Raw genomic sequence first — 15,987 nt, forward strand, 5'->3', positions numbered from 1 at the left:
TTTGAAAACTGTGTTCAAGCGATGAAAAACGAACTAGAGTTTGGTCCACATGAACTGCTGCTGTGCAGACTGTAGTTTGAGTTTTGCACGTCTCCAGTTGTGCCCACTGTCGTTTAGCAAAAAAAAAGTGTAATGATGGCTGCATTCCACTTAGAGGCCCTGGTATTGTGCATGTTGACTCACTGAAATAGCTTACTGGGACACTTGATGGAATTGAGCCATCGTTCAGGTTAAGCTGTGCTTTTCCTGCTATGACAAGTCAAAATATCTGCTGTGAAAAAGGTCCATAGGTACAGTACCTGTATATGTCTTCAAACATGTAACTGTTGTCTTAAGTACTCTAAACGCAATTTACTTGGCTCTTAGCTTTCTAGTGCTCAGGTGTAACAAATGGTTGTATATTTTACACCTATGTGTCCCAAAGGTGAGGGATAGGTCTTTTTTATGGCGTTTAGTAGCTGAACCGTCCCTGGTTTGATTCTGGCAGGAGACCTCTGTTGCATGCTCTTACCTCTGTTTCCATCCTGAAACTTTCAACCTTGGAGTCCATTTATCAAAATAAAAACTTAAATTCAGGGGAATTACTATGTGCTTCTAGCTCACAAACTGCAATCAACTTGTTTTCCAGAGTGACTGAAATGATGCTAGAACATAAAGCAATGTTTTTAGACTTTTATTTCACATTTCAATGCCCTTGTAAGATTAATGATGAGTCATGGTGACATCCAGACCTACTGTGGCATTTCAACAGTCACGGTCATGTCATGGTCATAGCAGTCATGTGGATCGATGTAACACTGACGAGAAGAACTTTCCTTGTTGCAGGAGGATAGAGAGGTCTGGTAATTCAGACTGAATTTTCAATATCTTTCTCTGCAGTCGCTTGTAATTAAAGGGCATTATATTTTCCTGAAGTATGAAGATCTCAAATTTCTTTTGAAAAAGCATTCAATATTAGGAAGGCTTGTCGGAGCAATATGGGCAAAAAAAACACTCCATTGCAAACATAACAGACCAAAACATATGGAGAAACAAAATTCAACAAATGCATAATACCGCTACGTAAATAAATAATTGAAATCACATGCAAATGTATGACAGGCAAAAACAAAAGATTCTAGAAACCAAACCAATTTAGGCTACAGTGGGATTGTGTGTTTGAAGACAAGTTAGTTTAGTGCCTAAGCCTTAGCCCTTTATCAAAGTCCCACCCTTCTAGGTTTTCACAGAATATTGTATGTAAGAATTAAAGCTATTGCTAGATCCCAAAACACCCAATAACCAAAGCCTAGTAAGAGCCAACACATGCACTCACTTTTAAATTTTTTATCGCACAAGACGTCAAGATCCGTTAAAATGCCCTTGTGCTCCCTTTTCTGTTTTGTCATCGCTGCATACTGCCATGATTTCTGCCTGGTGAAACAAGCCAGGGAGTAACATCCATCGATCGATCAAATGTCAAATCCAACCAACATATACCTTTAAAACTCAGTGGTATGATTCATCCCTTTACATGAAGGGGTAAGGGCCTGTGGGAATGGTCAGAGGAGACAAATGAGGATCCAGGCACAAACCGAGAGGAGGAGGAAGAGGAGGAGAAGGTGGGATGGTGCTACACACCCACAGCGTCCCCGTTCACTTGCGGCCGCGGGGGGAGCGGGCTGCGTGGGGGTCCGACGGGAGCAGGATGGGGGGCGCGAGGAGCCTCTACTGAGTTTCCCCTCACACTGATGTGCTCCCATCCTCCCTGGAAGTCAAATACACATAAATGGAAGAAGAAGAAGAAAAAAAACTAAGACTTGTACGTTACCTAACTTGTGCACTAGAGGGCACCAACAAGGCCACAATATTCTGGAAACATGTTTTAAACCCTGTTCAATAAATTCTAATAAATTAAAGAAAATAAGGAAAAAATGAAATAACCTGCTGCGTGATTCCTGCTGTTTGGTTGTTGTCGATGCTGGCACAATTCATGTTAACCAGAAATTCTGTCTTGCTCAACATTGTTTCTCAGATTCAAAGGAACACAAATAAATACAGTACAATGTGTAGCTGTAATATTGGAGCTAGCTACTCTGTGAGTTAGTCAGAATCGTTTTATTATTTATTATTTCATATCTGCACCAAACGTGTATTAGTCCACTGCTGAAATAGTCTCAAACAAATGCACTATTTACTCCTGTTTGAGTAACGTATGATAAAAACTACAGTGTCCAGCTGTTTTAGGAAGTTACAGAGCTTTAATAAAAAAAATAAAAAAAGAACTTCAGTAGGAACAAATAGGCTACCACAGACACAAAAGGGATGTCAGAAAGTATTAGGAGACACACATGGTTGGTTTTGACTGTTGTTGATAATAAGAAAACTATATCTTTTAAGCTTTATTTCAATTCAATGGGTGCTAACATTAAAGCAAAACATATTAAGGTCAAACGTATGCTATGTAAAGTATGTTTCTTTTCATTTTCCTTCCCTTTTATTATTGAAATGTGAATCAGAGGCGGTATACCTAATGATCATGGACTCACCCCTACACCATAGTCCCAGGACTGGCCCTTGGGCTGCATGGGTCCCACCCCCAGCCTGTGGCAGACAGCTCCAGAAATCTCAGCAGGGAAGCCTGGAACTCCATCTGCTATGGTCCACACCTGGAGAGCACAGCGACAGCACTGAGCCAAACACTGGCCATTTGTGGTTTATTATCAGATATAGTTTACAGTCGGATCCCACTATAATTCCTGCCACATGCTAGCAATGGTGGGGAAAGCAAATGTCCCCATCATCGCTGTCCTGACGCCTTCTGATGTCATACTGACCTGGTCCAGCGGTCCCACAGAAACCTTGGTGACATTGTTAGAGATGAGCTCCCAGGCAGAGCCCTGAGGGTAGCTGGGGGTGAGGCCCTGTCTGTACCACAAGTTACCTATATGAAGAAAAAAAAAAATAAAAGGGTTTACTGGATTTTAAGAGTCTGGTTCTAATAAAGTAAAAAAAAAAAAAAAAAAAAAAAAAAAATAGTGGTGTTTACTGCTACTCACTGTTTTCATCCACAGAAAAGACAGAGGTCCTCCCAACAGACAGCTGTCTGAGAGTCTGCCTGGGGGGAGACGGGATGTGGTACCAGCATTCTCCTGTAGAGGGACGAGAGCGCCGGAAGTTTACTGCCTGCTGCATGTACCCAAACAATAAAACCTTCATGGGCTTTTAATGCTGCATACAGGATAGGACTGGTGTGTTGATGCAATACAGATTTCCATTGAAGCGTATGTGATTTTTGTCTTGCAGATGTGATATGTGATAACATGATCTGAGTTTCACATCTTCAACTGACCTGCAGGGTTTAGTGGGGAAACAGACCCCCTGTAGAACACAGCTCCGTCCTTGGCGATGGCCCACACCTGGTTGGCTCCGCCGATTGAGATTGACTTAAAGGGCTGGTCTGTGCCCACGTGTAGCCAGGAGCTGCCCTGTGAGATCAAAACACACTGGCGTTAGAGGGAAGTGTTGTTTACAGCAACGTCGGCAGAGAAAAGATGAACGCAAACTGGCGCTTTGAAGGAATCGCAATGGAATTATTGTTACCATGGCGTAAGAAACTAACATCTAGGAATCGTTCCTGCTGCACTTACTGTACCTACCTATCTCGCTTGGTTAAGATCTAAAAGTAACTGTAAATGTTTAATGTCAGAATTAGTTTGCCTAGCATGTTTCGCACCGCAGGGGTTTTGGGGCTGACTCCCAGACGACACAGGACATCTCCCTTGTCACTGAGGGCCCAGACGGGGACCTGCTCCATGCTGCTCTGGGCCAGGCAGGGCATCAGAGAGATGTCACTCAGGCGGATGGGTGGGACTTGCTGCCACGGACCTCTCAATGTGACCTTACACTTCCTGCCAAGTAGAATATATGATTATTTTAATGCTAAAGAAACGGAGTTACAAACCACAGAAATGTGAGCGAGTGTGTGTTTGATTACCTAGTCCATCTTCGGCGCCTAACAAAGTCTTTCATGGTTTTGTGGCCGTGAAACGTCCTGTAGGAGAGAGGTCAGTCAGACAAATGGCACACCTCTCTTTCTTACAATGTTGATTTTTCTTTTGAACATTCTAAAAAAAAAAAAAAAAAAATAGTAACATACACAGGGAAGTCTGCCGCGTACTGCCAGCCTTCTTTGTCTGTCCCGCCAGGAACATTGTAGTCCACGGCCCACTCTGACACCTGAAACACAGTTTGTTGGTGGAGAATTAGCTTGTGACGAGACAAGAAATGAAATGTGTTTGCAGGAGGGATTTTGAATCGCACCTACCCAGGACCACTCAGGGGAGGGCGGGTGTGCGTTTCCTTTGGTGAACTCCTTTAGTCCGCTCTCATCGCTCCACATCGGACGGTCTGTAGGAAGTCCTCTGGAGCCCAAAAAAAATACAAAAAGTTTATGCTTTTAGTGGTAGTCATACAGACAGTCCTGTCAAAAGCCTTTTAATGATCAAGATAAACCGCAAAGAGTTTATTGAACATGTAAACAAATGAAATGTTCCTACTTGTCTGTATATCCTGTCATAGGGTTCCATCTTTGATTCTCATATACATGAACACTCCGGACATCAGTCTGCTGGTGCATCTGAACTGCATCTCCTGCAGTAAACACAAACATGGACTAAAATGTATTGCTAGCAAATAAATAGCTACACGGGTGTGTATGTGCAATTGTGCATACATGTCTCTACATCTGCAACAGATGCTAAAGCAATTGCACACAAAACTACAAGCTGTTAGCAAGAAGACTGAGTGTCTCTTATGCGTTATGTCAATAATAAATTATAAATCTGACATAAATTTAACATTAGAAGTAAACAGCTCTGGAGCTAATGATTATTTTCATGAGAGATTATTGTACCAATTATATTTTCCATGTTAACTTGATGAATAACTAAGCAATGATTAAAATTGTCACAGATCAATTTCATGTTGATCGACTAATTGACAATTGAACAATTTCAACAGTAGGAATAAATACATGACAAAACTGAGAATTTAAAAAGGAGTCGGACCCATCAATAGTTTGAACATATGAATATCAAGGAGTCGAGCCTCGTGGTGTAGATTTCAATTTGTGGGAAATATATGGGCAAGTTTACCCGGGGTGGGCTGTTGCTCATAGCGCCCACTGTAGACCCAGGCGGTGCCGTCCCACCCGACGCCCCACACCAGCCCCAGACTGTTAGACTCTACACAGCGCAGGTGACCCGGGACCTGCCGCCAGAACCTGCAGCACCATACAGCGGAAGCACCCAGCGTTAGCCACACTATTGTTAGCACACAGAGACAAAGTGCTGCCACACACAGTATGAAGATTAGAGATTTGGCACATTAGCAGCACGTATAACACCCACTCTCACCATGCAGAGCAGTATGTTAACTGACATGTAGCAGAATTAAAACAATGTAGGCACAACAAAGCTGAAGGGAAACCAGGTCTACCAGAAAGACAGGATGAAAACAAAAGAAGCAGGCAGACAGAGACTACTATTTGGTATCAGTCTCACATGAGGTCACAGGCCAGTGTGTTTGCGGGGGCCTCCAGGGAGAAGGACGGCTCATGGACCATGATGTCTCCCTTTGAGGTTGTGGACCACAGGGCCTGTCTGGACGGGGGACCTGTGAGCCCTCGACACTTACAGCAACAGTCAGACAACAGGCACAACTAAACGCAGACCCAGAAACAACAGGGAATGTGATCAGCAATGAGCGTTTTTCTAGTAAATGTAAATACTAGTAAAGTAAAAAAAAAAAAAAAAATTCTACCTAACATGCAACGTTTTAATCTACATTTTCACTTTCGTGTTTTCATGCTCAGTGGGCTTAAAAAAGTATGTATTTTCCGTGCAACTGTTACCCAGTCATTCATGTCCTTTTCAGTTTGTGCTGCCAGTACCAGAGGCCACCTCTGTTTGGTCCTTTGGGCGGTGTACACAGCAAAAGCATAGTGGCAGTCCCTGAGCACCGGAACCAGCGCCGTCACTTCATTTATAAGGACATGAAGGTACTGTGACAAAGAGACAAGAAAATGAGTATGGACAGCTGTCAGTAGACAGTTGAGAATTTAACCGACCCTAGCAAAACCAACCTTTTTCTCATCATACTGTGTGTAGTAGACAAAGAAAATGCTGTCCTTCCTGCCGTCAGACTTGGTGGACTGCTCGAGGGCAACAGCCACATCCACCCAGCGCTGAGGCTTCCAGTCTCTCCACCAGCGCAACGCACCTTTACGCACCCACACCGACTGGCAAGGGAAACGGGAGGATGTGACCACATACAGACAGAAAAAAATGTGACAAGAGAGGCGATATGGTCAATCCGAGGCAGAAAGGAGGAGTTAAAGAGGAGCGTCAAACACAAGCAGTCTTACGTTGCTTCTCTCAAGCGGTTTCTTGCTGATCTCCTCTCTGTGTTCCTGCTGCTGCTGCTCGCTCCAGGCTACAGACTGGACTGGAGTCAGGGACAGGGAGCTGGTGAGAGGACCTGACAGAAAGACATACAAGTCAGACGTTTAGACAGACACACAGACAACCATAGAGATGACACGTACAGTATATCTCTATACATGTAAAAGTATGTAAAAGTAACAGTGTGCAACATTCAAACAAAGATATATAACAGATATAATATACATCGTTTGTGATTAAGTTGGAAGTGGCCATGGCGTGTTTACATTATTTTGTGTACTGTCACTACATGACATGCAATGTTCGTAAGCCGTCATCATCAGATTTTGCTATCTTTTTTTTCATTTATTTAAAGGTATGTTTTTTGGAAGGTTGGTAATTTAATTGTTCATTTAGTAAATACATCAATCTTAATATCACTGCATAGCGGCTGTCCGTATACCTGTGGGACTAAGCCAGCTGATCTGTGAGCTCGCATCCACATCGCAGCCTCCACCAGAGATCCAGGTCCACACCGGCCCGTCCTCTTCTCCAACACCGTGAGAGGTCTCTAGAGTCCCCAGGGCATAGGTGGCAGCAGCACTGCCATCGCCCAACAAAGGCCCCGCCGCCTGTGCACATCGAGCTGCTTCTGCTCCCTCCAGATCCACGTTCATCCAGGGGACGTCGTGTCCTGCGGTCTCAGGGGTCGGGAGTATCGGGGCTGGGGACGGCTCCTCGACTTCTTCCTGCTGTACCTCTGCGATGGACGGTTGGGGAGTGGACGTTTTGTCCCGGTCTGACACCAGGCTGTTAATGAAGCTGTCACTTGCAGGGATGAATGGTTTGGGGGCATCCTGTTGGGAGGCTGAGGGAGTGTCCTCTGTTTTCAGGGGAGGTGTAGGCGATTCTGCTTCTCCTAATGGGACTACAGAGGGTGCTGCTGCCTCCACGACTGGGCTGTCTTTAGTGCTGTCTTGTGGGTCAGTAGGACCTAACTCTGAGTCAGAGTCCGTGCAGCTCAGAACCGAGCCTTGTGAGGCCTCAGTCAGCTGGCCACCAAACTCACACTTCTTCCTATTAAACAACACATATGGAGAGAGCAGGGACAAAATAAGGGATATAATCAGGGTGGTTTCATTACAGGATCCAACTCGACTATTTATACAGACCTGGCTGGGATAACCTCTTTGCTATTGCCCCATTGGGCAGAAACAGGAATCCAGCCATTCCCACTTGGTTCAGACAGTGTCACACCCATTCTGAAATACAGGCCGCGGTCCTCACCTACCGCCCACACCTGACAGAAGGAGAGAGAAGAAAACAATGTAGAACAACAAAGGTGAACTCAGTAATCACAAGAAAGGAAATTAAGTAACTACATGAAAACTAATGGGATAAACATGACAGAATCCTGTCAGATAAAATATAATAAACCTTTTATTCACTCTTTAAAAAGGTGTATCCGTGGCACTAGTAGAACACAGGCAATTGATACTTTATAAGGTCATATACTGTAAAACTGGTGCCTGTCGCCTCACAGAAGCCATATCCGTAATTGCAGCTCTGAAAAATTAAATATGGGATATGATGATGACAGCTTGGCCAGCTTCTAACTAGGGAGTTTCCCCACATGTCAGGCCAGTAGGAGCTCGATGGTGTTTTAAGCCCCCCAACGTCTCCTTCCAGGCAGCGCTGCGACCGTTCACTTCAAGGCACCTAACCCTAACCATTGCCTAATCGACTTCAAGGCAGCACTGCAACCGTTGACTTCAAGGCACCTAACCCTAACCCTAAACCTAACCTGAACCATAACCTAATCCTAGTGCCTTCCAGGCAGCGCTGCCTGGAAGGAGACGTTGGGGCTTAAAACACAGATAAACCCAGTAGGAATCCAGTCTGGGGATATATAAGGCTGGGCCTGAGGTGCTACTGCTGGGACATTGGCTGGAACGGCTGGCTGTACTCGTGTTACAGGGCAACTGCAGGGCGGAACTAGAGGCCAGAGGTAGAAGGGCTGGGGAGGGGGAACAGAGGTGAGAGAAAGAAGGGGAGGAGGTGTGATATGTGGGTTTGCAGTGCTAGCAAAGTCCTCAGCAGTGAGATAAAGAGTGAAAGCCTTTCTGTCCTGACCCTGGCCCTGATCTGGCTTGTCCTGAAACCAGATCCAATGTTGAGGGTAAAGTGAATCGCTCAGAGGGAAGCAGCTAGAGTTCAGTAGAAACACGCTACAGTAGGGTTTAAAAGGAAACAAAAAGGCTGGAAAGCGAAACTATATCGTTAATAATAATTAAGTGTAACTGACAACAAATCTAGTATGTTGTTTTTGGTGTTTAATACATTTAAATGTTACGGGGACATACATTGTTTCTTCTTAAAAATACCCTTCTACATTGTTGAACCTCCAATTTTGTTATATAAAACACATTTACATTATGCAGATGACTTTGCTATTGTCTTCTGTTTTACTGTATACCTTTAAGGGGGAAATCAATACACTGTGATAAGGCCTAGGCGCTCATCAAAAAGGTGTGATGATTAAATTATCAACAGAAAACTTTTTAACCTGGTCATTGAGTCCTACATCCACCACCATCATCTCCCCTCCGATGCTGATCCAGCCGGAGCCACAGGGGTTGTGGGAGTTCACGCCACGCCTGAACCACACCTTGAAACGCATGCGCGTTAACACACAGATATGTTACCATCACAATGAATCCAGTCAGTTTTACGCATGCAAGGAGTAATGATTCACCTTATAGTCTTTAGTGACCACCCAGACCACGCTAACTCCAACAGCCACATGAAGCGCTTCAATCTCCTTTCCTGGTGATTCCACCTCGACCCACGATGTGCCTGATAGAAGAAAATGCTGCACGTTTACCAAAACAGCACGAAGGCAAGCCCTTATCTTAGCAAGCAGTCACCATTATTGTGGTAGTTTATGTTATGTTTTGTAAAATAGTCTGCCCTACAAAGCTAGTTTAAATTACACCTTTTGTTCAAATGACATTAAACTTAAACCATCATATTTGACTTTTGAAAAAATGTCAGAAAGTATTGCTGCAGATCATCTTCGTAAGGCAGTATAGGTCTGGCTTATTTTCTTTGGTGCCCGCATCATGACAACGCTACTGGTGGTCTATCTTGTGAGACTTACAGTAAATTCTCACCTTTTCTTAAAAGCTTCGCGTCATCTTTCCGAGATACTTTTTTTTTTTTTTTTTTTTTTTAGGTACAGTATATATTAAATAGATATCTCATGTACAATGATGCTTTAACAAATAAAACTGATCTTGGTGTTGATATTGACAATTTAAACTCTTATCCAGATAAACTATCTTATGGTCACAAAAATCACAAACAATTTAGAAGAAGGGACACAGATACAATATTATTATTACACAAGAAGTATTGTTGAAAATAAAAAAAGGGGCAAAAATGAGAAATAATGGAAAATGATTGTGGTGGGTACATGTAAATGGGAACTACAGTGAACGCTGACCAGTCGGGCTGTCCAGGGTGAGGCCGGTACGGACCAGCAGGTTCCCATCCCAAAGTAAAGCCCACAGCAGGTCTCCGGGGCCTGCCGATAACTGAGCCACCTCCTTGGGCACTTCTACTTCCTCCCAGCGGGAGCCCTCTGGGACACGAGGGTGGATGCCCTCCCTGAACCACACCTGCAGGGTAAAGATAAAGTCATAAAATTGGATTGGGTGGGATATTGTATAGCATGCTGCTTGGCTTAAAATGATATAAACACAATACAAAATATTATGTATATATAAGATAAATACCAGTGTCAGCACAGTACATTTTATAGATCATTTACAGAGCATCAAACTATATTATATAATGTATAATTTTATTTGTATACAAAATGTAATTGGTTTAAAGGTACAATATGTAACATTTCTGCTTTAAAATGTCTAAAAACGACCATACCTATGTTATATATTTTTATGAGTTGTGTTCTTACACTATCCCAAATGTTTCCACCAAATGTCAAACCCAGAGAAATCTGTTATTTTATTTTCAGACACGGCACGTTTCCTTTAGTCGCCCATCAGTGGCGTCATATAACCTTTCACCCTCCAGTTACTCTAACTTCCGTCAGAACACTGGCACCAAGAGGATAGTTCAGGAGTAATTGTAAATCATACAATGTCACAGAAAAAAAAATACTTGTAACCGTAATACTGCTTTTTTTTGCCATACAGCATCATTTTGTGATTAATTACATCCCACTTTTTAATCACAGTAATACAACAGAGACCATATCTATTTTGTAAGTTCAATATCGATACCAGCTTAACGTTACTACAATGTGCTAACGTTGATGCTAATGCTTTGTGGGTAACATTATGAGGTTACAACATCGTTCAACACGCTAATAGTTATTTTTAGTATGACTGTTTCGACCACAGCTAACAGGACTGAGCTAACCCATGAATAACTTCACTAGTAACGTTAACAATAGCTGTATAGATAGACGATTAATCTAATGCTAATTTAGCCAGCTAGCACACCCTGGTCTGTCTGCCTCACTCCCCCGGCGCAGAGAGACTCAGTCGGGATGATAGCTGACAACAGCCCCGAGACATATAGCTAGCTAGTTACCGTTAGCCCCCAGTCAGCTATCAGCCAGCTACTTTCATTACAGCAAGTAATAAGAATAAACGTTACTAAACGTAACGTGAATAAACTTGAATGGATAAACTTGTCCGTGAACTGATGCATTCTAACCGGCAGCGAAGGTGTTTAACACTAAAAACTCCCATAATTCCACGCAACTTCACAACGTCATCAAAAGTCCAGTTTTACCGTCCATTGTTTTGGTTGAGAGACCCCTAGCAAGTTACATATTGTACGTTTAAGGAGACCTTTAAATGGCAATGTAAATTATATGAAGTCATGCTGCCCTCTTGTGGTAAAAAAACAAACAATTCAACATTTTCAGTGCTGAATCAACAGGAACGTTGATTATCATTGCTTGTTTAATAAACCCCATCTTTGCAAATTCTCAAAACCACAGTGAGTGGAGCATGGAATGCTTCACTAAGAAGACTGTTGGTCCAGTGGACTGACCTCTCCTTGTTGGGACACGCCCCAGAGGTATGGATACCTCCCAGACTGGTCACTCATCTCCCAACCACCACAGCTTATGTCACAGAGCGGCAGCGGGGGCTTCCTGGGATTGTCCAGAGGGATCTGCAGAAAGACAGTGGCTTTGCTCAAATCTTCAGTCGGACCTGTACTCAACCTTTCTACAGATACATAGTATGACCACAGAGCGTCCAAACCTTTGCCCAGGTGCCTTGTGCCGTGTATCTCCTGTAGCGGATCCACCGCCTGCGACGAACACAAGAGTTCCACTTCTTGTCTGGGGAGAAGTTGGCCGGGAAATCGACTGCATACTCCCAGCCCTGAAGAGAGAGACAAACAGAGCCTCACTAGCGTAGACAGAGTATGATAAGACATTTAATGTTTCAATTTCACAAAATTAGAAAGACAGCAAGCAAGAAAAAGGAAAAAGGACTGTGTGTGTTTAAATTTGATTATTTTGCACAATGAAATCAAGACAACAGTAACACAATAAAATAAAATAATATAAAATAAAGATTGTGCAAGTGAGATTAAGAAAACCCCTAGGGGCTTGTAGAAGGGATCTCACTTAAGGAAGAGAAGTAAAAAAATATATAATTATCGATCACAGTTACAAGAGTCCTAAACAAACAACAACAAATTGAACACAAGTAAGCACTGAATTTATAAAAACAAGCATTGGCTACATAAACAACAAAAGGCATAAAATAAAATTACAAGAATATAGATAAAGTGAGATCAGGATTTTTGTGTGTGTGTGTGTGTGTGTGTGTGTGTGTGTGTGTGTGTGTGTGTGTGTGTGTGTGTGTGTGTGTGTGTGTGTGTGTGTGTGTGTCAGTAGTTATGGGAGTGTTCATGGGTTATTTCTTACCCCAGTCTGGCTGGGTTCTCCTCCACAGTTCTGATCCACATACCAGTCTCCTTCCCAATCCCAGCTGCGGGAGGGCAGCTCAAAGCTGTGGAGCGGTTGAGGATTCATCCCGGTCACATCGCTCCATGGCCAGCGGTCGGTGGGCAGCAGTGTGTCGGTGAAGCTGTCCACTGGGTTCCACCTCTGAAAACACACACACACACACACACACACACACACACACACACACAGAGCAACAGCGCTTTAGTATTTACGACACACTGCGTCTACATTGTAAGTGTATCAACATACAGCTTGGGCCAACCTGGTTTTCATAGGTCTCCTCCCGGTAGCGGATGGGGGTCTCACTGGGCATCATGTTGAGGTAGACATGGTGGTCGCAGCCGATGCCCCAGCAGCGATCCTTCCCCGCAGTGACACGCTTCAGCTCTAGCAGCATGTCGTCTGCACGCTCCCAGCGCTGGCCAGCTGTGGAAAGGCCATACACCCTGCCATACACATCCACGGCCCACAGCAGCGTGATGGGCATGATGGCCGCTGAACAGAGACAGCAAGAGAGCACTCATCTTTCCAAGCTGCCTGGTATTTATTTTATGACTGTGCACTTTGATTATTATTATTATTATTATTATTATTATTATTATTATTAATTATTGATATCCTGAAGACATTCAACCATAAGCAAAGGCAACATTCACATTTAGATTCATTCTTGAATAGTGACTATTTATTATTGAGTTATTTCTTTACTCTGGTAGTCTGCATCACCATAATAAGAAAGAGGATTAGAGCAGTAAGAGGAATACATCAGGGGTTGGAATCACCAGAGACCCCACGTTAAAATATTATCACAATATATGATTGCAATTTTTAACATATTGCGGTATTCTGCCATTTATTACAATTTATTAATTTCTTTGTCAACATCTGTTTTATCTATAAAGTTTTCATTGCAAAAGAAACATTTCTCTGTTTGTTCATCTCACTTCAATGAGTCTATCTAGTGGACTAGAAAAGCAATTGATTTTATTATTCTAGTACCAAAAAGTTAAATTCTCTTCGTGCAATGTATATAATAAAAGATGGATACTTGGCATCTGTGTATTGATACAGTATTGCCACGGAAAATATTGAGATACCATGTTTCCCCCACCCCTAGAACACATATGTGATGAGTGATGTGTCATATCACCAGAATTACATAGTTATTTTCAGAATAGGTAAATAGTCTGCATTTATATAGTGCTTATATCCCAAGCACTTTACAATTTTCACACACAGCCAACACTCATTGTAACACAGTAAAAATATGAAATATGAATACCTCAATCATATACGTTTCTGCTGTGTTTGATGTACAGTATACATCAAACACACACACACACACACACACACACACACACTTTAGTTTGATTAAAGTTGAATAGGACACACTGGATAAATAGACAGCCACAGAAATCATTATTTTTACTTACTTATCTTAAAATGTTCCCTAAGCTTTGTTTTGTTGGAATTCTTCAACTTTATTTTATTTTTTTTAGTGACCACTAAAACGTGGCAAAGGGCTTTTAATTTGTAATGTCTGACCGGAAGTCTTGTGCTTATTCTGGCTGCCCAACATGACACTATCTTTATCGACTGACACTAATCCGTTACAGTCTCGACTACCACTATAAAATCAATCAGCAATTTCCTGGAATAAACTTAATGTACATTATAGCATGCAGTGGAGCTTTACGCACACGAGTAAACACACACAAACACCGTGGGCTCAAACAGCTGGCTAACGTTACCTGAATGTTGGTATCTGATCCGCGGTTGTCAAGGGAGAATCAACACACGCGACATGACATCAGGTGCAACAGCCGATACCTGCCATCTCCGAGGCCCATGCTAGGACAGACACAGAAATACATGTTGAATAACAACGGAGGGAGTTTGAGCATGCAATGCAGCGTAACAACACGGATAACTGATATGGACTCTTGTGCCGCAAAGTCGGCTATAAGCTGTTTACATCAGGGAGCAGGCAGCAGGCAGCTATACCCTCCTCATTTCCTCAGTCTCGAGACTTTCAAACACATCTATTACTTACACATGGGGCTCTGTCATGAGCAACACCTTTGGAGAAGAAAAGTAAAGTCACTCATGCACATACCGGCTGTGGTATTTAATTCCCATTCTGGACCAGAGGAACGCTCCGTCCAACTCCCGAGCCCACAACAGGAAATGGAGGTAGTGTTGCTCTGATTGGTTGAAACTCTTCATGGAGTGTGGTATCCCTTGCTCCTATTGGTGGAACACGAGGAGCTCCTGTTATTTATTTTTTTCTCCGACGGCTGCTGATTGACGCGCATATTTCAATAATTGATTCAGCGCCGAATTAATTATTGAAGTCAAGGTTGGTTTTACTTGTTTGGCTACAGTTTGGAATATTTTATCACAACATGAATGGAAAATGCCAGAGTGACCGGTGCTCAGGAACGTGCCAACTTTCCTAAATAACACTAATGTTTGGTAGTTGTGGACTGCAATTAAATACATTTTCTAAAGTACTGTAGACCTAGTTACAAATTACAGGTACTTTACTTTTCTTGAGTATTTCTATTCTACGCAACTTTATACTTCTACTCCATTACTTCCAGAGGTAAATATTGTACTTTTTGCTCCACGTTTACCTGTCAGCTTTACTTTTCAGATCACATTTTTTATCCCCTTCCTTTCCAGTGAAAACCATGAATCTCCAAATTTGGTGATTTTGAATTTTCTAATAAACTGAAGAATGAAGTTTGGGGGGAAAATCGTCTACTTCTTAAGTTAAATAAACAATTTAAAGTGCTCATATTGTGCTTTTTGGCTTTTCCCCTTTCCTTTATTGTGTTATGTATCTTTTTGTGCACGTTATAGGTTTACAAAGTGAAAAAGCCCAAAGCCCACCCCAAAGGGACTTACCATCTTCCAGAGAAAACACAAACTGCTCCAAACAGCTCTATTGTAGTCCAGCCTTTACTTCCGTGACGAACGTGCGTCACTTTGTAACACACGTTATAATGCTCGCCTAGCTGCTAGCGTGGCACTCCCTCATACTCTGCTACTGACTAGCTAGCAGTACTTACTGCTCATGTGCGACTCCCAACAAAGATGGTACAGAAGTGTGATGCCTCACTCGGTAGCTAAAACAGAGAGCTAAAAACAGGGTGAAAAGAGGAGCTGCAGCAATGTGCAGTAAAACAAATATATGGTATTTTCTGAAAATTAAACCACATAAACCTATTCTGGTACAACCTCTGAATACTAAATACAATTATGAACCTGAAAATGAGCATAATATGAGCACTTTAAAACATCTTGGATCATGAAAATGCATCATCACAAAAGTGACTTTTTAGAGATACGTGGTTCTCAAAGGACAAACATATGACGAGCTTGTAGAATATAATGCATTGCTGTAATTTAAACTATCAAACAGTAGGCCTATAAACATGATTTAAAATTAGCACAACCTTAAACATCAGCAGCAGTAAAATGCAACATACACATTAATGCAGCAGTAATAATAATAACCCTAAACATCATATAAAAGTAAAA

The 15,987-nt window shown here is 42.5% G+C and overlaps 1 protein-coding gene across 2 annotated transcripts; it reads right to left on the minus strand.

Moving 5' to 3' along the window:
- Positions 1-657: 657 nt before the first annotated feature.
- tecpr1b (tectonin beta-propeller repeat containing 1b) lies at positions 658-14,688 on the minus strand. 2 transcript variants are annotated; one of them, XM_039824087.1, is made up of 26 exons: positions 14,558-14,688; positions 14,193-14,292; positions 12,704-12,936; positions 12,400-12,582; positions 11,726-11,848; positions 11,511-11,633; positions 9,928-10,102; positions 9,178-9,278; positions 8,989-9,090; positions 7,595-7,722; positions 6,886-7,499; positions 6,407-6,519; positions 6,125-6,280; positions 5,894-6,043; positions 5,544-5,701; positions 5,136-5,263; positions 4,539-4,632; positions 4,307-4,403; positions 4,139-4,218; positions 3,977-4,033; positions 3,716-3,890; positions 3,332-3,467; positions 3,039-3,131; positions 2,817-2,923; positions 2,529-2,648; positions 658-1,747 (listed from the first exon to the last, which is right to left on the minus strand). In XM_039824087.1, exons 3-26 carry the CDS (start codon positions 12,926-12,928, stop codon positions 1,613-1,615), a joined length of 3,573 nt encoding a protein of 1,190 aa, XP_039680021.1. In that variant the 5' UTR covers positions 12,929-12,936; positions 14,193-14,292; positions 14,558-14,688; the 3' UTR covers positions 658-1,612. The 2 variants fall into 2 exon arrangements, with proteins under 2 accessions (XP_039680021.1, XP_039680022.1); XM_039824088.1 differs by having other exon boundaries at positions 14,495-14,644.
- Positions 14,689-15,987: the final 1,299 nt, after the last annotated feature.

This window comes from Perca fluviatilis, chromosome 15 (assembly GCF_010015445.1).
Source record: "Perca fluviatilis chromosome 15, GENO_Pfluv_1.0, whole genome shotgun sequence".
NCBI classification, from domain to species: Eukaryota; Metazoa; Chordata; class Actinopteri; order Perciformes; family Percidae; genus Perca; species Perca fluviatilis.

What these genes read in the sequence shown, in the direction of transcription:
- tecpr1b (XM_039824087.1), bottom strand. Translation starts at nt 12,928, where the DNA reads ATGCCCATCACGCTGCTGTGGGCCGTGGATGTGTATGGCAGGGTGTAT. An exon ending in AAAGAGGTTATCCCAGCCAG is followed by an intron (nt 7,500 to 7,594) that starts GTCTGTATAAAT and finishes GTTGTTTAATAG; the next exon opens with GAAGAAGTGTGAGTTTGGTG. An exon ending in AGGCGCCGAAGATGGACTAG is followed by an intron (nt 3,891 to 3,976) that starts GTAATCAAACAC and finishes TCTACTTGGCAG; the next exon opens with GAAGTGTAAGGTCACATTGA.